We start from the raw sequence: 25,277 nt of genomic DNA on the forward strand, positions 1-25,277 counted from the left end.
CTGTACCTTAAGTACAATTTTGAGGTATTTGTACTTTACATGAGTATTTCCAGTACTTTTTACTTCTACTCCACCATACATCTCGGAGCCAAAATTTGTACTTTTACTACTTTTGTACTTTTATTATTTGAAAAGAAATAGTTAGTTTGGCGTTTTTAATTATTTTGATTAGAAAACATACATTAACCACTTCGACCCTTTATACATTTCGGCCGTTTGAAAATAGCCGATCCAAAAGCTCACGATGCGTCGCATCGACTCTGTGCACATTTTGAACTATGATTGGTCCAGGTTGCATGCAGCCATGTGATCTGGCATCGCTGTGTTGTGATTGGCCCAGGTGGCAGCCATCCAATCGGAGGTGACCAAGCAGCAGAAGGGGAGCGAGGACGACCTGGCGAAGGCGGAGCCTGCTCTACAGGCCGCGGACGTCGCCCTGAACACGCTGAACAGAGTACGCACACGCACACACACACACACACACACACACACACACACACACACACACACACACACACACACACACACGTTACTATTTCTCTGTATGTGATGTATTACCATGTGTTGTTCTTGTTTACTGTGAATCACTCTGGATTATAAGAGCGTCTGATAAATCACTGCACCATTGAACACACCCGTGTGTGTGTGTGTGTGTGTGTGTGTGTGTGTGTGCGTGTGTGTGTGTGTGTGGGCGTGGGTGTGTGCGTGTGTGTGCGTGCGTGTGTCTCCAGATGAACCTCACAGAGCTCCGGACCTTCCCCAACCCTCCCTCCATCGTGGCTAACGTCTCTCTCTCTCTCTCTCTCTCTCTCTGTGTGTGTGTGTGTGTGTGTGTGTGTGTGTGTGTGTGTGTGTGTGTGTGTGTGTGTGTGTGTGTGTGTGTGTGTGTGTGTGTGTGTGTGTGTGTGTGTGTGTGTGTGTGTGTGTGTGTGTGTGTGTGTGTGTGTGTGTGTGTGTGTGTGTGTGTGTGTGTGTGTGTGTGTGTGTGTGTGTGTCAGATGAACCTCACAGAGCTCCGGACCTTCCCCAACCCTCCCTCCATCGTGGCCAACGTCTCGGCGGCCGTCCTGGTTCTCATGTCTCCCCCGGGGAAGATCCCCAAAGACCGCAGCTGGAAGGCCGCCAAGATGGTGATGAGCAAGGTGACCCCTGACCCCTCGTATAACCCCGGCTTGACCCCCTGACCCCTAAACCCAACCCCTTAACCCATTCTGACCTGAGATCAGATTCATACGAGGTTTCCACTGGACACACACTGGTCTGATGAACCCATTCTGACCCGAGATCAGATTCTAGAAATGTCAGTCGTTCTTCGATTTAAAAGAAATAGCAGACCTAGAAGCTCGTAGCGCGCCACTCGGTGGCGCGCTATGAGCTTGTAGACCTGCTATTTTTCAATAGCTAAAGCATAACATGATGCTGACACCAAAATGGGTTCCCGTTCCAGAATGGGTTAAAGAGGGAGTGCCACCATGTTTGTAGTTTTCCAGCCTGCCCACAGATTAGGGGGTCAGCCCGGCTAAACCCTATCTCTGCTGGTGACCTTCGATAAGGAGCACATCCCCCGACCCTGACCTTTAACCTTTGACCTCTTGACCTCTAGGTGGACGAGTTCCTCCAGAACCTGGTGACCTTCGACAAGGAGCACATCCCCGAGGCGACGGTGCGCTGCGTCAGAGACGAGTACCTCAGCGACCCCGAGTTCAACCCCGAGTTTGTGCGGCACAAGTCGTCGGCCGCGGCCGGCCTCTGTGCCTGGGTCATCAACATGATACGCTTCCACGAGGTGGGCGCGCGCACGCACGCAACGCACACACGCAGGCACGCTGTCACACACACATATTAGGTTGAAAATAGTTGTTCCTATTCCGTCCTCACACTTGCGTTGTCTGTGCAAAGCTAGACAGATAGCGTGTACAACTCCAAATAATAAAGACGTTTCTTGGCCCAGGCCGTGGCGTAACGGTCTGGGCACCGGACTGGTGATCCAGTCGCAGTGTGCCGCGGGTTCGACTCCCGGACCCGACACGGCCTTTACCGCATGTCATCCCCCCATCTCTCTCCCGTTTCCTGTCAGCCTACTATCTGTCCCTTAAAAAATCAATAAAAGGCGTAAGCCGCAAAAGAAAATATCTAAAAAAAATAAAAATAAAGACGTTTCTTGAGAAGAGTAATCTTTACTGTTGATTATGGACATGTGTAAGACTGTAAAACATAAACAAACAAAGACATGGGTTTTAGAAAAACACTCAAATGAAAACATGAGATACAAACATTGGGCGGCGGTGGCTCAGGGGTAGAGTGCCTGGATGGTAACCGTATAAGGTTGCCAGTTCGAACCCGGGCTCCCCCAGAGTTACTGTCGAAGTGTCCTTGAGCAAGACACTGAACCCCTAATTGCTCCCGATGTGCTAGTTGGTGCCTTGCATGGTTTCCGCTGCCATCGGTGTATGAATGTGTGTGTGAATGGGTGAATGTAATGCACAATCTCTGTAAAGCGCCTTGGATAAAGGCACTATATAAATGCACCATTTACCATTTACCAAACAAATGAACAAACTGCTACATAGTAACAATTAACCCACAACCAAACATTCTGTATTTGTTCACTATAATGAAAACATGTACACTCCTGTAGCTAACATGGTACATGATAAACTGTAGACCAACATGTAGACAACTAAATTAACTAGTTCACATTACTTCACTTACTTAGTTCACAAACCAACCACAAGGTGGTGCATATGTCTAAACTAAAGAGGTCAGCTGCAGGTTCCAGAACAGTTCCTTTAATGTGTAAACGTTGTGTTGTGTTTCTCTCCATCTCTCCTGCTGCCCTGGACAGATCTTTGTGAGTAGACGCTGCACATGCACGCAATGCACACACGCACGCACGCACACAACAACTATCACTAACTATCAAAGGGGGGGGTCCGCAATAATGAGTATCATTTTGGGGGTCCTTGGGGGAACCCCTGCCCTACACGACCGCCTGCCTCTAGAGACCCTCGGCTCCTCCACCTGCTGGCCTAATGGAGGAGTCTAAAATAATGTCAAATAAAAGACACAGTGAAGCAGCTTTCTTCTTCTAGGGGCCGACGGCCTGGAACAGACACAGTGAAGCAGCTTTCTGCTTCTAGGGGCCGACAGCGTGGAACAAACACAGTGAAGCAGATTTCTGCTTCTAGGGGCCGACGGCCTGGAACAGACACAGTGAAGCAGCTTTCTGCTTCTAGGGGCCGACGGCCTGGAACAAACACAGTGAAGCAGCTTTCTGCTTCTAGGGGCCGACGGCTTGGAACAGACACAGTGAAGCAGCTTTCTGCTTCTAGGGGCCGACGGCCTGGAACAAACACACAGTGAAGCAGCTTTCTGCTTCTAGGGGCCGACGGCCTGGAACAAACACAGTGAAGCAGATTTCTGCTTCTAGGGGCCGACGGCCTGGAACAAACACAGTGAAGCAGATTTCTGCTTCTAGGGGCCGACGGCCTGGAACAAACTACCACCAGACCTTTAAAAAAAAAAACACAGCTCAAGAACTACTTTTTCCACCTCACTGTTATTTCATATCCCTATATTTCACTGCTTTTAACAACAAAGTAGAGGCAAAGAGGATGACGCGTGTGTGTGTGATGTGTGTGTGTGTGTGTGTGTGTGTGTGTGTGTGTGTGTGTGTGTGTGTGTGTGTGTGTGTGTGTGTGTGTGTGTGTGTGTGTGTGTGTGTGCGCGTGCACGGTGCAGGTTCTGTGTGAGGTGGAGGTGAAGAGGATGAGTCTGTATCAGGCCAACGCTGCCTGGCCGAGGCCGCTGACAAACTGGACGTGATCAGGAGGAAACTCAATGTGAGACACACGCATGCACACACTCATGCACACGCACACACACACACTCACACTCATGCACACGCACAAACACACACACACACACACACACGCACATGCACACGCATGCACACACACTTTCTCTCTCTCTCTATAGTAAACATAAGGTCTCTCTCTCTCTCTCTCTCTCTCTCTCTCTCTCTCTCTCTCTATAGTAAACATAAGGTCTCTCTCTCTCTCTCTCTCTCTCTCTCTCTCTCTCTCTCTCTCTCTCTCTATAGTAAACATAAGGTCTCTCTCTCTCTCTCTCTCTCTCTCTCTCTCTCTCTATAGTAAACATAAGGTCTCTCTCTCTCTCTCTCTCTCTCTCTCTCTCTCTCTCTCTCTCTCTCTCTATAGTAAACATAAGGTCTCTCTCTCTCTCTCTCTCTCTCTCTCTCTCTCTCTCTCTATAGTAAACATAAGGTCTCTCTCTCTCTCTCTCTCTCTCTCTCTCTCTCTCTCTCTCTCTCTCTCTCTCTATAGTAAACATAAGGTCTCTCTCTCTCTCTCTCTCTCTCTCTCTCTCTCTCTCTCTCTCTCTCTATAGTAAACATAAGGTCTCTCTCTCCAGGAACTGGACGGTAGTCTGGACAGTCTGACCTCCTCCTATCAGAAGGCCATCTCGGAGAAGCTCCGCTGTCAGGAAGAGGTCAACCTCACCAACAAGACCATCGAGCTGGCCAATCGGCTGGTCAAAGGCCTGGAGGTGGGTGTGGCCTGGAGGTGGGTGTGGCCAATCGGCTGGTCAAAGGCCTAGAGGTGGGTGTGGCCTGGAGGTGGGTGTGGCCAATCGGCTGGTCAAATGCCTGGAGGTGGGTGTGGCCTAGAGGTGGGTGTGGCCTAGACGTGGGTGTGGCCTAGGAGGTGGGTGTGGCCTGGAGGTGGGTGTGGCCAATAGGCTGGTCCAGATCGATCAAATTCCAATACCCAGAATCTCGGCTACTCGCTCACTCTCACTCAGTCACTCCAGCAAGGTGGTGTTATGGTGGAATTGGTGACCTGCTGAAATATGTGACAACCGTGTAGACAATCACATAATGTAAATGTGTCCTAATGTCAATTGTTGCAGTTTGTTCATTAGCAGAGTTCAACCTAACTGTATTTAGGCCATGCATTTAAAGACTTCCATGTAATAGTTGTGTGAACAAGATGGTCACACATGTGTGTGTGGGGGGGGGGTGTGTGTGTGTGTGTGCGCGTGTGTGTGTGTGTGTGTGTGTGTGTGTGCGTGTGTGCGTGTGCGTGCCTCAGAGTGAGAACGTGCGCTGGGCCCATTCCGTGGCTCAGTACCACGAGCAGGAGGAGACGCTGTGTGGAGACCTCCTCCTGACCGCCGCCTTCATCTCCTACGCCGGGTCCTTCTCCAAGAAGTACCGCCGAGAGCTGCTGGACAACCTCTGGATGCCCTTCCTACGGAACCAGAAGGTTAGAACCCTCTAGAACCTTTAAGAGAGCTGCTGGACAACCTGTGGATGCCCTTCCTACGGAACCAGAAGGTTAGAACGCCTTTAGAACCTTTAGAGAACCTTTAAGAGAGCTGCTGGACAACCTCTGGATGCCCTTCCTACGGAACCAGAAGGTTAGAACCCTCTAGAACCTTTAAGAGAGCTGCTGGACAACCTGTGGATGCCCTTCCTACGGAACCAGAAGGTTAGAACCCTTTAGAACCTTTAAGAGAGCTGCTGGACAACCTGTGGATGCCGTTCCTACGGAACCAGAAGGTTAGAACCCTCTAGAACCTTTAAGAGAGCTGCTGGACAACCTGTGGATGCCGTTCCTACGGAACCAGAAGGTCAGAACCCTTTAGAACCTTTAGAGAACCTTTAAGAGAGCTGCTGGACAACCTGTGGATGCCGTTCCTACGGAACCAGAAGGTTAGAACCCTCTAGAACCTTTAAGAGAGCTGCTGGACAACCTGTGGATGCCGTTCCTACGGAACCAGAAGGTCAGAACCCTTTAGAACCTTTAGAGAACCTTTAAGAGAGCTGCTGGACAACCTGTGGATGCCCTTCCTACGGAACCAGAAGGTTAGAACGCCTTTAGAACCTTTAGAGAACCTTTAAGAGAGCTGCTGGACAACCTCTGGATGCCCTTCCTACGGAACCAGAAGGTTAGAACCCTCTAGAACCTTTAAGAGAGCTGCTGGACAACCTGTGGATGCCCTTCCTACGGAACCAGAAGGTTAGAACCCTTTAGAACCTTTAAGAGAGCTGCTGGACAACCTGTGGATGCCGTTCCTACGGAACCAGAAGGTTAGAACCCTCTAGAACCTTTAAGAGAGCTGCTGGACAACCTGTGGATGCCGTTCCTACGGAACCAGAAGGTCAGAACCCTTTAGAACCTTTAGAGAACCTTTAAGAGAGCTGCTGGACAACCTGTGGATGCCGTTCCTACGGAACCAGAAGGTTAGAACCCTCTAGAACCTTTAAGAGAGCTGCTGGACAACCTGTGGATGCCGTTCCTACGGAACCAGAAGGTCAGAACCCTTTAGAACCTTTAGAGAACCTTTAAGAGAGCTGCTGGACAACCTGTGGATGCCCTTCCTACGGAACCAGAAGGTTAGAACCCTCTAGAACCTTTAAGAGAGCTGCTGGACCTCCTCAGGTACCTGTCTGTCTCTCCTCAGGTACCTGTCTGTCTCTCCTCAGGTACCTGTCTCTCCTCAGGTACCTGTCTGTCTCTCCTCAGGTACCTGTCTCTCCTCATGTACCTGTCTGTCTCTCCTCAGGTACCTGTCTGTCTCTCCTCAGGTACCTGTCTGTCTCTCCTCAGGTACCTGTCTGTCTCTCCTCAGGTACCTGTCTGTCTCTCCTCAGGTACCTGTCTCTCCTCATGTACCTGTCTGTCTCTCCTCAGGTACCTGTCTGTCTCTCCTCAGGTACCTGTCTGTCTCTCCTCAGGTACCTGTCTCTCCTCATGTACCTGTCTGTCTCTCCTCAGGTACCTGTCTGTCTCTCCTCAGGTACCTGTCTGTCTCTCCTCATGTACCTGTCTCTCCTCAGGTACCTGGCTGTCTCTCCTCAGGTGCCTGTCTGTCTTTCAGCACTGCCTGTCTGTCTCTCCCCAGGTCCCTGTCTGTCTCTCAGCACTGCCTGGCTGTCTCTCCCCACGTCCCTGTCTGTCTCTCAGCGCTGCCTGTCTGTCTCTCCCCACGTCCCTGTCTGTCTCTCAGCGCTGCCTGTCTGTCTCTCAGCGCTGCCTGTCTGTCTCTCCCCAGGTACCTGTCTGTCTCTCAGCGCTGCCTGTCTGTCTCTCCCCAGGTACCTGTCTGTCTCTCCCCAGGTGCCTGTCTGTCTCTCAGCGCTGCCTGTCTGTCTCTCCCCAGGTACCTGTCTGTCTCAGCGCTGCCTGTCTGTCTCTCCCCAGGTACCTGTCTGTCTCTCAGCGCTGCCTGTCTGTCTCTCCCCAGGTACCTGTCTGTCTCTCCCCAGGTGCCTGTCTGTCTCTCAGCGCTGCCTGTCTGTCTCTCCCCAGGTACCTGTCTGTCTCAGCGCTGCCTGTCTGTCTCTCCCCAGGTACCTGTCTGTCTCTCCCCAGGTACCTGTCTGTCTCTCAGCGCTGCCTGTCTGTCTCTCCCCAGGTACCTGTCTGTCTCTCAGCGCTGCCTGTCTGTCTCTCCCCAGGTACCTGTCTGTCTCTCAGCGCTGCCTGTCTGTCTCTCCCCAGGTACCTGTCCCCATGTCCGGTGAGTGTCAGTTAGACCCGGTGTCGATGATGACAGACGACGCCACCGTGGCTCAGTGGAACAACGAGGGTCTGCCCGGAGACAAGATGTCCACTCAGAACGCCACCATCCTTATTAACTGTTAGTCCTTATTCACCTTATTATATATACCTTATACACAGAGACAAGATGTCCACGCAGAACGCCACCATCCTTATTAACTGTAATTATACCTTATTCACCTTATTCACCATCCTTATTATATATACGCTACCATCCTTATTAACTGTTAGTCCTTATTCACCTTATTATATATACCTTATACACAGAGACAAGGTGTCCACTCAGAACGCTACCATCCTTATTAACTGTTAGTCCTTATTTACCTTATTCACCTCATAACACTGTGTGTGTGTGTGTGTGTGTGTGTGTGTGTGTGTGTGTGTGTGTGTGTGTGTGTGTGTGTGTGTGCGTGTGCGTGTGCGTGTGCGTGTGCGCGTGCGCGTGTGTGTGTGTGTGTGTGCGCCCCCCCAGGTGAGCGCTGGCCCCTCCTCATCGACCCTCAGCTGCAGGGCATCAAGTGGATCAAGAGTCGCTACGGCACCGATCTGAAGGTGGTCAGTCTGGGGCAGAAAGGGTGAGTCACTCTGAAGGTGGTCAGTCTGGGGCAGAAAGGGTGAGTAACTCTGAAGGTGGTCAGTCTGGGGCAGAAAGGGTGAGTAACTCTGAAGGTGGTCAGTCTGGGGCAGAAAGGGTGAGTCACTCTGAAGGTGGTCAGTCTGGGGCAGAAAGGGTGAGTCACTCTGAAGGTGGTCAGTCTGGGGCAGAAAGGGTGAGTCACTCTGAAGGTGGTCAGTCTGGGACAGAAAGGGTGAGTCACTGGTCACTATGGCAACGCTGTATGTTCTGAACAGGTATGTAGACGTCATCGAACACGTTATAACATGTTATGAACATGCTAACAGGTATGTGGACGTCATCGAACATGTTATAACATGTTCTGAACATGCTAACAGGTATGTATACGTCATTGAACATGTTATAACATGTTCTGAACATGCTAACAGGTATGTATACGTCATTGAACATCTTATAACATGTTCTGAACATGCTAACAGGTATGTAGACATCATCGAACATGTTATAACATGTTCTGAACATGCTAACAGGTATGTATACATCACTGAACATGTTATAACATGTTCTGAACATGCTAACAGGTATGTAGACGTCATCAAAGATGTTATAACATGTTCTGAACATGCTAACAGGTATGTATACGTCATTGAACATGTTATAACATGTTCTGAACATGCTAACAGGTATGTATACGTCACTGAACATGTTATAACATGTTATGAACATGCTAACAGGTATGTAGACGTCACTGAACATGTTACAACATGTTATGAACGTGCTAACAGGTATGTAGACATCATCGAACATGTAACATGTTCTGAACATGCTAACAGGTATGTGGACGTCATCGAACATGTTATAACATGTTCTGAACATGCTAACAGGTATGTAGACGTCATTGAACATGTTATAACATGTTCTGAACATGCTAACAGGTATGTAGACGTCATCGAACATGTTATAACATGTTCTGAACATGCTAACAGGTATGTAGACGTCATCGAACATGTTATAACATGTTCTGAACATGCTAACAGGTATGTGGACATCATCGAACATGTTATAACATGTTCTGAACATGCTAACATGTATGTAGACGTCACTGAACATGTTATAACATGTTCTGAACATGCTAACAGGTATGTGGACATCATCGAACACGCCGTGGTCGCGGGCGACACCGTCCTCATTGAGAACCTGGAGGAGACCTTTGACCCCGTCATAGACCCCCTGCTGGGGAGACACACCATTAAGAAGGGGAGGTAAACACACACACACACACACACAATCATACACACACACACACACACACACACACACACACACACACACACACACACACACACACACACATGCACCCATTAAGAAGGGCAGGTAAACGCACGCACATCTACACTGTAAATCCCTGGAACATGTGACCCGTTTAACCTAAACACCATGTGTGTAATAATAAAATGCCAAATGTTTATTGATGGTCATAAAATACAGTAGAACACGAGTTCACTCAAACACCTCACGAGAACACCTAGTGTTCAAATTCTAAACACCTACAATATGACTGACTTTGATTGTAAAAACAAAACACATTTATGTGTTTAAAAAGTGTTACAGGCGATTAAACATGTTTATAATCTAAACACTGTGACACGTTTAAAAAGTGTTACAAATATGTGTTTAAAACTGTTTATAACCTAAACGCTTGGGTTTAGTGTGTAGCCTCTACGACCTTACAGGCGTATGCAAAGGCTCAACTGATGTAACTAAGGGCACTTTCACACCGGACATGTTTGGTTGGTTTAAAACGAATGAGGTTCACATGCGCAAAAATAACCGATGTACAAGTTATCAACACGGAATGGTATCTACGGTATGGTACACGATGTATGCTTGTAGATCTGTTTTTTTAAGCATGCGCCGCCGCCACCACGCAAAGTTATGACGAATTATTCATGTCATGTATATTCATGTCCTTAAAGCTACATAAAGGTTATATTCATGTCCTTAAAGCTACATAAAGGTTATATTCATGTCCTTAAAGCTACATAAAGGTGATATCCCTGTCCTTAAAGCTACATAAAGGTTATATTCATGTCCTTAAAGCTACATAAAGGTGATATTAATGTCCTTAAAGCTACATAAAGGTTATATTCATGTCCTTAAAGCTACATAAAGGTGATATTCATGTCCTTAAAGCTACATAAAGGTTATATTCATGTCCTTAAAGCTACATAAAGGTTATATTCATGTCCTTAAAGCTACATAAAGGTTATATTCATGTCCTTAAAGCTACATAAAGGTTATATTAATGTCCTTAAAGCTACATAAAGGTTATATTCATGTCCTTAAAGCTACATAAAGGTTATATCCCTGTCCTTAAAGCTACATAAAGGTTATATTCATGTCCTTAAAGCTACATAAAGGTTATATTCATGTCCTTAAAGCTACATAAAGGTGATATTAATGTCCTTAAAGCTACATAAAGGTTATATTCATGTCCTTAAAGCTACATAAAGGTTATATTCATGTCCTTAAAGCTACATAAAGGTTATATTAATGTCCTTAAAGCTACATAAAGGTTATATTAATGTCCTTAAAGCTACATAAAGGTTATATTCATGTCCTTAAAGCTACATAAAGGTTATATTAATGTCCTTAAAGCTACATAAAGGTTATATTAATGTCCTTAAAGCTACATAAAGGTTATATTAATGTCCTTAAAGCTACATAAAGGTTATATTAATGTCCTTAAAGCTACATAAAGGTTATATTAAGGTCCTTAAAGCTACATAAAGGTTATATTCATGTCCTTAAAGCTACATAAAGGTTATATTCATGTCCTTAAAGCTACATAAAGGTTATATTCATGTCCTTAAAGCTACATAAAGGTTATATCCCTGTCCTTAAAGCTACATAAAGGTTATATTCATGTCCTTAAAGCTACATAAAGGTTATATTAATGTCCTTAAAGCTACATAAAGGTTATATTAATGTCCTTAAAGCTACATAAAGGTTATATTCATGTCCTTAAAGCTACATAAAGGTTATATTAATGTCCTTAAAGCTACATAAAGGTGATATTCATGTCCTTAAAGCTACATAAAGGTTATATTCATGTCCTTAAAGCTACATAAAGGTTATATTCATGTCCTTAAAGCTACATAAAGGTTATATTCATGTCCTTAAAGCTACATAAAGGTTATATTCATGTCCTTAAAGCTACATAAAGGTTATATCCCTGTCCTTAAAGCTACATAAAGGTGATATTAATGTCCTTAAAGCTACATAAAGGTTATATTCATGTCCTTAAAGCTACATAAAGGTGATATCCCTGTCCTTAAAGCTACATAAAGGTGATATTCATGTCCTTAAAGCTACATAAAGGTTATATCCCTGTCCTTAAAGCTACATAAAGGTTATATCCCTGTCCTTAAAGCTACATAAAGGTGGGAGATAAGGAGTGCTACTTCAACCCGTCGTTCCGGCTCATCCTGCACACCAAGCTGGCCAACCCTCACTACAAACCGGAGATCCAGGCCCAGACCACGCTGATCAACTTCACCGTGACGCGCGACGGCCTGGAGGACCAGCTGCTGGCCCAGGTGGTCAACCAGGAGAGACCCGACCTGGAGCACTTCAAGGTACACCGCCGCCCCCTAGTGGTCTGGAAGACCAGACCACTGCTGGTCCCTAGTGGTCTGGAAGACCAGACTACTGCTGGTCCCTAGTGGTCTGGAAGACCAGACTACTGCTGGTCCCTAGTGGTCTGGAAGACCAGACTACTGCTGGTCCCTAGTGGTCTGGGAGACCAGACTACTGGTGGTCCCTAGTGGTCTGGGAGACCAGACTACTGGTCCCTAGTGGTCTGGAAGACCAGACTACTGCTGGTCCCTAGTGGTCTGGGAGACCAGACTACTGCTGGTCCCTAGTGGTCTGGAAGACCAGACTACTGGTCTACTACTACGAATTACGATTTTCCATTTACGATTTTCCATTCACGATTTACGATTTTCCATTTACGATTTTCCATTTACGATTTTCCATTTACGATTTACGATTTTCCATTTACGATTTTCCATTTACGATTTTCCATTTACGATTTTCCATTTACGATTTACGATTTTCCATTTACGATTTTCCATTTACGATTTTCCATTTACGATTTTCCATTTACGATTTTCCATTCACGAATTACGATTTTCCATTTTTTTTAAATCGCGAAAGAGAGAAAATCGTGAAAGAATGAAAATCACTGAATAAATCGTTTCATGAACCTAGTATTGTGAAAGAAAATCGTGAAATAAAGAAAGAAAATCGTGAAAGTTGACATTTTTGTCTGACAGAAGTGTGTGCCTGCGCGCGCGTGTGCACGCGTGAGCTTAGAGTAGATCGGCTATCGTCAGCATGCAACGAATTGTAAAATGACTCATATACTGGATCTCTCATCCACTAGTCACTTCCTAACATTTTAGTCTAGTTTTTATCTGTCGACGAAATTTTATTTAGTCTTAGTTTTATAGTCATCATAGCTTAGCTTTAATGTAGTTCCCATTTAGTTTTCGTCAGTGGAAAAACGATCTCGACGAACATTTTTCGTCTTAGTTTTTAGTCAACGAAATCAACACTGGTGTGTGTGTGCGTGCCTGCGTGCGCGTGTACATCCCTGCACTATACCTGCATCGAGTAATCTTGGTACATAGAATTTGATCTATTGTAGATTCTGACCTTCAAAGTACATAAGTTTTGTTTTGTTTGTATTGCTGTATTGTTGTGTATTGTTCTTTCTGCTTTGGCAATGTCAACGTATGTTTTCTAATGCCAATAAAGCCCTTTAAATTTAATTGAATTGTGTGTGCGTGTGCGTGCGTACATGCGTGCGTGCATGTGTGTGTGTGTGTGTGTGTGTGTGTGTGTGCGTGCGTACATGCGTGCGTGCGTGCGTGCATGTGTGTGTGTGTGTGTGTGCGTGCACAGAGCGAGCTGACCCTCCAACAGAACATGTTTAAGATCGAGCTGAAGCTGCTGGAGGACGAGCTCCTCTCCAGGCTGTCGGCGGCCGACAGCTACTTCCTGGGCGACACCCTCCTGGTGGACAAGCTGGAGACCACCAAACACACCGCGGCCGAGATAGAGATGAAGGTGAGACCACCAAACACACCGCGGCCGAGATAGAGATGAAGGTGAGACCACCAAACACACCGCGGCCGAGATAGAGATGAAGGTGAGACCACCAAACACACCGCGGCCGAGATAGAGATGAAGGTGAGACCACCAAACACACCGCGGCCGAGATAGAGATGAAGGTGAGACCACCAAACACACCGCGGCCGAGATAGAGATGAAGGTGAGACCACCAAACACACCACGGCCGAGATAGAGATGAAGGTGAGACCACCAAACACACCGCGGCCGAGATAGAGATGAAGGTGAGACCACCAAACACACCGCGGCCGAGATAGAGATGAAGGTGAGACCACCAAACACACCGCGGCCGAGATAGAGATGAAGGTGAGACCACCAAACACACCGCGGCCGAGATAGAGATGAAGGTGAGACCACCAAACACACCGCGGCCGAGATAGAGATGAAGGTGAGACCACCAAACACACCGCGGCCGAGATAGAGATGAAGGTGTGTGTGTGCGTGTGCGTGTGCCTGCGTGTGTGGTAAATGGTAAATGGTGCATTTATATAGTGCCTTTATCCAAGGAGCTTTACAGAGATTGTGCATTAAATTCACCCATTCACACACACATTCATACACCTTTACATAGATTGTGCATTACATTCACCCATTCACACACACATTCACACACTGATGGCAGCGGAAACCATGCAAGGCACCAACCAGCACGTCGGGAGCAATTAGGGGTTCAGTGTGTTGCTCAAGGACACTTCGACACTAACTCTGGGGGATCCCGGGTTCGAACTGGCAACCTTACGGTTACCATCCAGGCACTCTACCGCTGATCCACCGCCGCCCCGTGCGTGCGTGCGTGTGTGTGTGCGTGCGCCCATTTTGGGGGCGGGAACCCTTTTGATGTTTTAAACATTATGTTATAATTTAGCTATTGAAAAATAGCAGACCTACAAGCTCTTAGCGCGCCACCGAGTGGCGCGCTAAGAGCTTGTAGGTCTGCTATTTTTGGAAAAACCTCGTGAAAATGTGCCTCAAATTTGGAATTTTTTTTTTTCAGAACGAACGTTTTTAACTCAAATCTTTGCTTCTGGGGGGGTCCCTGGAACAACATATTTTCAGATGGGGGGGGGGGGTTTCGGAGGCCAATTACAGATAATTGTTGGGGTCCTTGACATGAAATATTGAGTGATATAGGTCTAGCAACATAGCTTATTTCGGGAAAAATGTCACGATTTAGAAGACTTTTTTTCAGGCCTAAAATGGGTTAACAATTGAATTCATCTCATCTGCACCTCTCTGTCCGACTTTATCTGGTCTCGTCAAGGAGACCTCTCCTCTCGTCTCCTGTCTCTCCTCCTCTCGTCTCATGTCTCCTTATCTCCTGTCTCCTTGTCTCCTAATAATAATAATAATAAAACTTTATTTGTATAGCACCTTTCATGACATGAAATGCAGCTCAAAGTGCTTTACAGAACAATGGAGAATAAAAGAAAAGCAAGGCAACGACATTAAAAAAACAAGCAGTAATGCAATACAGTGAGGCCATGAATAACAAAAAAAAAAAAAAAAAAAAAAAAAGATCAATTAAAAGCAATGTTGTAGAAGTGGGTCTTGAGCTGAGCTTTAAAAATGTCTACAGAGGCTGCCTGACGAAGGTACAGTGGGAGCTTGTTCCATGCCGACGGCCCGTAGAAGCAAAAAGCTGCTTCCCCGTACTTTTTAGTTGCCATTTTTTTAGGCAAAGCGAGCAGGCCAGCAGTGGAAGACCTTAGGGGGGCGGTTTGGGACATATTTAGGCAGGCAGTCATGTAGGTAGGAAGGTGCGAGACCATTGAGAGCTTTATAGACAAGTAAAAGAATTTTAAAAGCAATCCTAACATTAAAAAAAATAATAATCCTAGGTCCTGTCTCTCCTCCTCTCGTCTCCTGTCTCCTTGTCTCCTGTCTCCTTGTCTCCTAGGTCCTGGAGGCCAAGGGCAACGAGGTGAAGATCAACGAGGCGAGGGAACACTACCGCCCGGTGGCCGTCCGAGCGTCTCTGCTCTACTTCATCATGAACGACCTCAACAAGATCAACCCCATGTACCAGTTCAGTTTAAAGGTAAAAAACTACCCCATGTACCGGTTCAGTTTAAAGGTAAAAACTACCCCGTGTACCAGTTCAGTTTAAAGGTAAAAAACTACCCCATGTACCAGTTCAGTTTAAAGGTAAAAAAACTACCCCATGTACCAGTTCAGTTTAAAGGTAAAAAACTACCCCATGTACCAGTTCAGTTTAAAGGTAAAAAACTACCCCATGTACCAGTTCAGTTTAAAGGTAAAAACTACCCCATGTACCAGTTCAGTTTAAAGGTAAAAAACTACCCCATGTAACAGTTCAGTTTAAAGGTAAAAAACTACCCCATGTACCAGTTCAGTTTAAAGGCAGAAAACTACCCCATGTACCAGTTCAGTTTAAAGGTAAAAAACTACCCCATGTACCAGTTCAGTTTAAAGGTAAAAAACTACCCCATGTACCAGTTCAGTTTAAAGGCAGAAAACTACCCCATGTACCAGTTCAGTTTAAAGGTAAAAAACTACCCCGTGTACCAGTTCAGTTTAAAGGTAAAAAACTACCCCATGTACCAGTTCAGTTTAAAGGTAAAAAACTACCCCGTGTACCAGTTCAGTTTAAAGGTAAAAAACTACCCCGTGTACCAGTTCAGTTTAAAGATAAAAACTACCCCATGTACCAGTTCAGTTTAAAGGTAAAAAATACCCCATGTACCAGTTCAGGTTAAAGGTAAAAACTACCCCGTGTACCAGTTCAGTTTAAAGGTAAAAAAACTACCCCATGTACCAGTTCAGTTTAAATGTAAAAAACTACCCCATGTACCAGTTCAGTTTAAAGGTAAAAAACTACCCCGTGTTCCAGTTCAGTTTAAAGGTAAAAAAACTACCCCATGTACCAGTTCAGTTTAAAGGTAAAAAACTACCCCGTGTTCCAGTTCAGTTTAAAGGTAAAAAACTACCCCGTGTACCAGTTCAGTTTAAAGGTAAAAAACTACCCCGTGTACCAGTTCAGTTTAAAGGTAAAAAACTACCCCGTGTACCAGTTCAGTTTAAAGGTAAAAACTACCCCGTGTACCAGTTCAGTTTAAAGGTAAAAACTACCCCGTGTACCAGTTAATTTTAACCCATTTTGAGCGGGAACTCCTTTTGGTGTTTTAAACATTATGTTATAATTTAGCTATTGAAAAATAGCAGATCTACAAGCTCGTAGCGCGCCACCGAGTGGCGCGCTACGAGCTTGTAATTCTGCTATTAAAAAAAAAAAAAAATTAAATGTGGCGCAAATCTTTGAATATATATTCTTTCAAAGTGAATGTTTTTAACTCAGGTCTAAATGGGTTAAAGGTAAAAACTACCCCATGTATCAGTTCAGTTTAAAGGTAAAAACTACCCCATGTACCAGTTCAGTTTAAAGGTAAAAAAACTACCCCGTGTAGCAGTTCATTTATGAGTTTTTATGAGGTGTTCAAACAGGGCTCCAGTCTAAAACAGTGTCTTTATAGGTGTTCAAACAGGGCTCCAGTCTAAAACAGTGTCTTTATGAGGTGTTCAAACAGACCTCCAGTCTAAAACAGTGTCTTTATGAGGTCTTCAAACAGACCTCCAGTCTAAAACAGTGTCTTTATGAGGTGTTCAAACAGACCTCCAGTCTAAAACAGTGTCTTTATGAGGTGTTCAAACAGGGCTCCAGCCTAAAACAGTGTCTTTATAGGTGTTCAAACAGGCCTCCAGTCTAAAACAGTGTCTTTATGAGGTGTTCAAACAGGCCTCCAGTCTAAAACAGTGTCTTTATGAGGTGTTCAAACAGGCCTCCAGTCTAAAACAGTGTCTTTATGAGGTGTTCAAACAGGCCTCCAGTCTAAAACAGTGTCTTTATGAGGTGTTCAAACAGGCCTCCAGTCTAAAACAGTGTCTTTATGAGGTGTTCAAACAGGCCTCCAGTCTAAAACAGTGTCTTTATGAGGTGTTCAAACAGGGCTCCAGTCTAAAACAGTGTCTTTATGAGGTGTTCAAACAGGGCTCCAGTCTAAAACAGTGTCTTTATGAGGTGTTCAAACAGGGCTCCAGTCTAAAACAGTGTCTTTATGAGGTCTTCAAACAGGGCTCCAGTCTAAAACAGTGTCTTTATGAGGTGTTCAAACAGGGCTCCAGCCTAAAACAGTGTCTTTATAGGTGTTCAAACAGGGCTCCAGTCTAAAACAGTGTCTTTATGAGGTGTTCAAACAGGCCTCCAGTCTAAAACAGTGTCTTTATGAGGTGTTCAAACAGGCCTCCAGTCTAAAACAGTGTCTTTATGAGGTGTTCAAACAGGCCTCCAGTCTAAAACAGTGTCTTTATGAGGTGTTCAAACAGGCCTCCAGTCTAAAACAGTGTCTTTATGAGGTGTTCAAACAGGGCTCCAGTCTAAAACAGTGTCTTTATGAGGTGTTCAAACAGGGCTCCAGTCTAAAACAGTGTGTCTTTATGAGGTGTTCAAACAGGGCTCCAGTCTAAAACAGTGTCTTTGTGAGGTGTTCAAACAGGGCTCCAGTCTAAAACAGTGTCTTTATGAGGTCTTCAAACAGGGCTCCAGTCTAAAACAGTGTCTTTATGAGGTGTTCAAACAGACCTCCAGTCTAAAACAGTGTCTGTATGAGGTGTTCAAACAGGGCTCCAGTCTAAAACAGTGTCTTTATGAGGTGTTCAAACAGGGCTCCAGTCTAAAACAGTGTCTTTATGAGGTGTTCAAACAGGGCTCCAGTCTAAAACAGTGTCTTTATGAGGTGTTCAAACAGGGCTCCAGTCTAAAACAGTGTGTCTTTATGAGGTGTTCAAACAGGGCTCCAGTCTAAAACAGTGTCTTTATGAGGTGTTCAAACAGGGCTCCAGTCTAAAACAGTGTCTTTATGAGGTGTTCAAACAGACCTCCAGTCTAAAACAGTGTCTTTGTGAGGTGTTCAAACAGGGCTCCAGTCTAAAACAGTGTCTTTATGAGGTGTTCAAACAGGGCTCCAGTCTAAAACAGTGTCTTTATGAGGTGTTCAAACAGGGCTCCAGTCTAAAACAGTGTGTCTTTATGAGGTGTTCAAACAGGGCTCCAGTCTAAAACAGTGTCTTTATGAGGTGTTCAAACAGGGCTCCAGTCTAAAACAGTGTCTTTATGAGGTCTTCAAACAGACCTCCAGTCTAAAACAGTGTCTTTATGAGGTGTTCAAACAGGGCTCCAGTCTAAAACAGTGTCTTTGTGAGGTGTTCAAACAGGGCTCCAGTCTAAAACAGTGTCTTTATGAGGTGTTCAAACAGGCCTCCAGTCTAAAACAGTGTCTTTATGAGGTGTTCAAACAGGGCTCCAGTCTAAAACAGTGTCTTTATGAGGTGTTCAAACAGGCCTCCAGTCTAAAACAGTGTCTTTATGAGGTGTTCAAACAGGGCTCCAGTCTAAAACAGTGTCTTTATGAGGTGTTCAAACAGACCTCCAGTCTAAAACAGTGTCTTTATGAGGTGTTCAAACAGACCTCCAGTCTAAAACAGTGTCTTTATGAGGTGTTCAAACAGACCTCCAGTCTAAAACAGTGTCTTTGTGAGGTGTTCAAACAGGGCTCCAGTCTAAAACAGTGTCTTTATGAGGTGCTCAAACAGGGCTCCAGTCTAAAACAGTGTCTTTATGAGGTGTTCAAACAGGGCTCCAGTCTAAAACAGTGTCTTTATGAGGTGTTCAAACAGGCCTCCAGTCTAAAACAGTGTCTTTATGAGGTGTTCAAACAGGGCTCCAGTCTAAAACAGTGTCTTTATGAGGTGTTCAAACAGACCTCCAGTCTAAAACAGTGTCTTTATGAGGTGTTCAAACAGGGCTCCAGTCTAAAACAGTGTCTTTATGAGGTGTTCAAACAGGCCTCCAGTCTAAAACAGTGTGTCTTTGTGAGGTGTTCAAACAGGCCTCCAGTCTAAAACAGTGTCTTTATGAGGTGTTCAAACAGACCTCCAGTCTAAAACAGTGTCTTTATGAGGTGTTCAAACAGGGCTCCAGTCTAAAACAGTGTCTTTATGAGGTGTTCAAACAGGGCTCCAGCCTAAAACAGTGTGTCTTTATGAGGTGTTCAAACAGGCCTCCAGTCTAAAACAGTGTCTTTATGAGGTGTTCAAACAGGGCTCCAGTCTAAAACAGTGTCTTTATGAGGTGTTCAAACAGGGCTCCAGTCTAAAACAGTGTCTTTATGAGGTGTTCAAACAGGGCTCCAGTCTAAAACAGTGTCTTTATGAGGTGTTCAAACAGACCTCCAGTCTAAAACAGTGTCTTTATGAGGTGTTCAAACAGACCTCCAGTCTAAAACAGTGTCTTTATGAGGTGTTCAAACAGGGCTCCAGTCTAAAACAGTGTCTTTGTGAGGTGTTCAAACAGGCCTCCAGTCTAAAACAGTGTCTTTATGAGGTGTTCAAACAGGCCTCCAGTCTAAAACAGTGTCTTTATGAGGTGTTCAAACAGGGCTCCAGTCTAAAACAGTGTGTCTTTATGAGGTGTTCAAACAGACCTCCAGTCTAAAACAGTGTCTTTATGAGGTGTTCAAACAGGGCTCCAGTCTAAAACAGTGTCTTTATGAGGTGTTCAAACAGGCCTCCAGTCTAAAACAGTGTCTTTATGAGCTGTTCAAGCAGGGCTCCAGTCTAAAACAGTGTCTTTATGAGGTGTTCAAACAGGGCTCCAGTCTAAAACAGTGTGTCTTTATGAGGTGTTCAAACAGGGCTCCAGTCTAAAACAGTGTCTTTATGAGGTGTTCAAACAGGCCTCCAGTCTAAAACAGTGTCTTTATGAGGTGTTCAAACAGGGCTCCAGTCTAAAACAGTGTCTTTATGAGGTGTTCAAACAGGCCTCCAGTCTAAAACAGTGTCTTTATGAGGTGTTCAAACAGGCCTCCAGTCTAAAACAGTGTCTTTATGAGGTGTTCAAACAGGGCTCCAGTCTAAAACAGTGTCTTTATGAGGTGTTCAAACAGGGCTCCAGTCTAAAACAGTGTCTTTATGAGGTGTTCAAACAGACCTCCAGTCTAAAACAGTGTCTTTATGAGGTGTTCAAACAGACCTCCAGTCTAAAACAGTGTCTTTATGAGGTGTTCAAACAGGGCTCCAGTCTAAAACAGTGTCTTTGTGAGGTGTTCAAACAGGCCTCCAGTCTAAAACAGTGTCTTTATGAGGTGTTCAAACAGGCCTCCAGTCTAAAACAGTGTGTCTTTATGAGGTGTTCAAACAGACCTCCAGTCTAAAACAGTGTCTTTATGAGGTGTTCAAACAGGGCTCCAGTCTAAAACAGTGTCTTTATGAGGTGTTCAAACAGGCCTCCAGTCTAAAACAGTGTCTTTATGAGCTGTTCAAGCAGGGCTCCAGTCTAAAACAGTGTCTTTATGAGGTGTTCAAACAGGGCTCCAGTCTAAAACAGTGTGTCTTTATGAGGTGTTCAAACAGGGCTCCAGTCTAAAACAGTGTCTTTATGAGGTGTTCAAACAGGCCTCCAGTCTAAAACAGTGTCTTTATGAGGTGTTCAAACAGGGCTCCAGTCTAAAACAGTGTCTTTATGAGGTGTTCAAACAGGCCTCCAGTCTAAAACAGTGTCTTTATGAGGTGTTCAAACAGGCCTCCAGTCTAAAACAGTGTCTTTATGAGGTGTTCAAACAGACCTCCAGTCTAAAACAGTGTCTTTATGAGGTGTTCAAACAGGGCTCCAGTCTAAAACAGTGTCTTTATGAGGTGTTCAAACAGGGCTCCAGTCTAAAACAGTGTCTTTATGAGGTGTTCAAACAGACCTCCAGTCTAAAACAGTGTCTTTATGAGGTGTTCAAACAGGGCTCCAGTCTAAAACAGTGTCTTTATGAGGTGTTCAAACAGGGCTCCAGTCTAAAACAGTGTCTTTGTGAGGTGTTCAAACAGGGCTCCAGTCTAAAACAGTGTCTTTATGAGGTGTTCAAACAGGGCTCCAGTCTAAAACAGTGTCTTTATGAGGTGTTCCAACAGGCCTCCAGTCTAAAACAGGGTGTCTTTGTGAGGTGTTCAAACAGGGCTCCAGTCTAAAACAGTGTCTTTATGAGGTGTTCAAACAGGGCTCCAGTCTAAAACAGTGTCTGTATGAGGTGTTCAAACAGGGCTCCAGTCTAAAACAGTGTCTTTATGAGGTGTTCAAACAGGGCTCCAGTCTAAAACAGTGTCTGTATGAGGTGTTCAAACAGGGCTCCAGTCTAAAACAGTGTCTTTATGAGGTGTTCAAACAGGGCTCCAGTCTAAAACAGTGTGTCTTTATGAGGTGTTCAAACAGGGCTCCAGTCTAAAACAGTGTCTTTATGAGGTGTTCAAACAGGGCTCCAGTCTAAAACAGTGTCTTTATGAGGTGTTCAAACAGACCTCCAGTCTAAAACAGTGTCTTTGTGAGGTGTTCAAACAGGGCTCCAGTCTAAAACAGTGTCTTTATGAGGTGTTCAAACAGGGCTCCAGTCTAAAACAGTGTCTTTATGAGGTGTTCAAACAGGGCTCCAGTCTAAAACAGTGTGTCTTTATGAGGTGTTCAAACAGGGCTCCAGTCTAAAACAGTGTCTTTATGAGGTGTTCAAACAGGGCTCCAGTCTAAAACAGTGTCTTTATGAGGTCTTCAAACAGACCTCCAGTCTAAAACAGTGTCTTTATGAGGTGTTCAAACAGGGCTCCAGTCTAAAACAGTGTCTTTGTGAGGTGTTCAAACAGGGCTCCAGTCTAAAACAGTGTCTTTATGAGGTGTTCAAACAGGCCTCCAGTCTAAAACAGTGTCTTTATGAGGTGTTCAAACAGGCCTCCAGTCTAAAACAGTGTCTTTATGAGGTGTTCAAACAGGGCTCCAGTCTAAAACAGTGTCTTTATGAGGTGTTCAAACAGACCTCCAGTCTAAAACAGTGTCTTTATGAGGTGTTCAAACAGACCTCCAGTCTAAAACAGTGTCTTTATGAGGTGTTCAAACAGACCTCCAGTCTAAAACAGTGTCTTTGTGAGGTGTTCAAACAGGGCTCCAGTCTAAAACAGTGTCTTTATGAGGTGCTCAAACAGGGCTCCAGTCTAAAACAGTGTCTTTATGAGGTGTTCAAACAGGGCTCCAGTCTAAAACAGTGTCTTTATGAGGTGTTCAAACAGGGCTCCAGTCTAAAACAGTGTCTTTATGAGGTGTTCAAACAGGCCTCCAGTCTAAAACAGTGTCTTTATGAGGTGTTCAAACAGACCTCCAGTCTAAAACAGTGTCTTTATGAGGTGTTCAAACAGGGCTCCAGTCTAAAACAGTGTCTTTATGAGGTGTTCAAACAGGGCTCCAGTCTAAAACAGTGTCTTTATGAGGTGTTCAAACAGGCCTCCAGTCTAAAACAGTGTCTTTATGAGGTGTTCAAACAGACCTCCAGTCTAAAACAGTGTCTTTATGAGGTGTTCAAACAGGGCTCCAGTCTAAAACAGTGTCTTTATGAGGTGTTCAAACAGACCTCCAGTCTAAACAGTGTCTTTATGAGGTGTTCAAACAGGCCTCCAGTCTAAAACAGTGTCTTTATGAGGTGTTCAAACAGGCCTCCAGTCTAAAACAGTGTGTCTTTGTGAGGTGTTCAGACAGGCCTCCAGTCTAAAACAGTGTCTTTATGAGGTGTTCAAACAGACCTCCAGTCTAAAACAGTGTCTTTATGAGGTGTTCAAACAGGGCTCCAGTCTAAAACAGTGTCTTTATGAGGTGTTCAAACAGGGCTCCAGCCTAAAACAGTGTGTCTTTATGAGGTGTTCAAACAGGCCTCCAGTCTAAAACAGTGTCTTTATGAGGTGTTCAAACAGGGCTCCAGTCTAAAACAGTGTCTTTATGAGGTGTTCAAACAGGGCTCCAGTCTAAAACAGTGTGTCTTTATGAGGTGTTCAAACAGGGCTCCAGTCTAAAACAGTGTCTTTATGAGGTGTTCAAACAGGGCTCCAGTCTAAAACAGTGTCTTTATGAGGTGTTCAAACAGACCTCCAGTCTAAAACAGTGTCTTTGTGAGGTGTTCAAACAGGGCTCCAGTCTAAAACAGTGTCTTTATGAGGTGTTCAAACAGGGCTCCAGTCTAAAACAGTGTCTTTATGAGGTGTTCAAACAGGGCTCCAGTCTAAAACAGTGTGTCTTTATGAGGTGTTCAAACAGGGCTCCAGTCTAAAACAGTGTCTTTATGAGGTGTTCAAACAGGGCCTCCAGTCTAAAACAGTGTCTTTATGAGGTCTTCAAACAGACCTCCAGTCTAAAACAGTGTCTTTATGAGGTGTTCAAACAGGGCTCCAGTCTAAAACAGTGTCTTTGTGAGGTGTTCAAACAGGGCTCCAGTCTAAAACAGTGTCTTTATGAGGTGTTCAAACAGGCCTCCAGTCTAAAACAGTGTCTTTATGAGGTGTTCAAACAGGCCTCCAGTCTAAAACAGTGTCTTTATGAGGTGTTCAAACAGGGCTCCAGTCTAAAACAGTGTCTTTATGAGGTGTTCAAACAGACCTCCAGTCTAAAACAGTGTCTTTATGAGGTGTTCAAACAGACCTCCAGTCTAAAACAGTGTCTTTATGAGGTGTTCAAACAGACCTCCAGTCTAAAACAGTGTCTTTATGAGGTGTTCAAACAGGCCTCCAGTCTAAAACAGTGTCTTTATGAGGTGTTCAAACAGACCTCCAGTCTAAAACAGTGTCTTTATGAGGTGTTCAAACAGGGCTCCAGTCTAAAACAGTGTCTTTATGAGGTGTTCAAACAGGGCTCCAGTCTAAAACAGTGTCTTTATGAGGTGTTCAAACAGGCCTCCAGTCTAAAACAGTGTCTTTATGAGGTGTTCAAACAGACCTCCAGTCTAAAACAGTGTCTTTATGAGGTGTTCAAACAGACCTCCAGTCTAAAACAGTGTCTTTATGAGTTGTTCAAACAGGCCTCCAGTCTAAAACAGTGTCTTTATGAGGTGTTCAAACAGGCCTCCAGTCTAAAACAGTGTGTCTTTGTGAGGTGTTCAAACAGGCCTCCAGTCTAAAACAGTGTCTTTATGAGGTGTTCAAACAGACCTCCAGTCTAAAACAGTGTCTTTATGAGGTGTTCAAACAGGGCTCCAGTCTAAAACAGTGTGTCTTTGTGAGGTGTTCAAACAGGCCTCCAGTCTAAAACAGTGTCTTTATGAGGTGTTCAAACAGACCTCCAGTCTAAAACAGTGTCTTTATGAGGTGTTCAAACAGGGCTCCAGCCTAAAACAGTGTGTCTTTATGAGGTGTTCAAACAGGCCTCCAGTCTAAAACAGTGTCTTTATGAGGTGTTCAAACAGGGCTCCAGTCTAAAACAGTGTCTTTATGAGGTGTTCAAACAGGGCTCCAGTCTAAAACAGTGTCTTTATGAGGTGTTCAAACAGGGCTCCAGTCTAAAACAGTGTCTTTATGAGGTGTTCAAACAGACCTCCAGTCTAAAACAGTGTCTTTATGAGGTGTTCAAACAGACCTCCAGTCTAAAACAGTGTCTTTATGAGGTGTTCAAACAGGGCTCCAGTCTAAAACAGTGTCTTTGTGAGGTGTTCAAACAGGCCTCCAGTCTAAAACAGTGTCTTTATGAGGTGTTCAAACAGGCCTCCAGTCTAAAACAGTGTCTTTATGAGGTGTTCAAACAGGGCTCCAGTCTAAAACAGTGTGTCTTTATGAGGTGTTCAAACAGACCTCCAGTCTAAAACAGTGTCTTTATGAGGTGTTCAAACAGGGCTCCAGTCTAAAACAGTGTCTTTATGAGGTGTTCAAACAGGCCTCCAGTCTAAAACAGTGTCTTTATGAGGTGTTCAAACAGGCCTCCAGTCTAAAACAGTGTCTTTATGAGGTGTTCAAACAGACCTCCAGTCTAAAACAGTGTCTTTATGAGGTGTTCAAACAGGGCTCCAGTCTAAAACAGTGTCTTTATGAGGTGTTCAAACAGGCCTCCAGTCTAA

At 44.8% G+C, this 25,277-nt stretch overlaps 1 protein-coding gene across 1 annotated transcript in view; it reads left to right on the plus strand.

Moving 5' to 3' along the window:
• Positions 1-25,277, plus strand: part of LOC310870649 (dynein axonemal heavy chain 11-like) — a gene marked incomplete at both ends in the record, with an annotated part of 374,362 nt that overhangs the window by 315,981 nt on the left and 33,104 nt on the right. Inside the window, 13 exon segments of the mRNA XM_083781918.1 lie at positions 341-454; positions 999-1,142; positions 1,604-1,786; positions 3,742-3,790; positions 3,793-3,842; positions 4,435-4,569; positions 5,115-5,288; positions 7,530-7,668; positions 8,062-8,164; positions 9,306-9,428; positions 11,600-11,804; positions 13,138-13,302; positions 15,263-15,403. Coding sequence (XP_083638044.1) covers positions 341-454; positions 999-1,142; positions 1,604-1,786; positions 3,742-3,790; positions 3,793-3,842; positions 4,435-4,569; positions 5,115-5,288; positions 7,530-7,668; positions 8,062-8,164; positions 9,306-9,428; positions 11,600-11,804; positions 13,138-13,302; positions 15,263-15,403 — 1,725 coding nt within the window.

This window comes from Protomyctophum parallelum (assembly GCF_964188405.1).
Source record: "Protomyctophum parallelum genome assembly, chromosome: 14".
Taxonomy (NCBI): domain Eukaryota; kingdom Metazoa; phylum Chordata; class Actinopteri; order Myctophiformes; family Myctophidae; genus Protomyctophum; species Protomyctophum parallelum.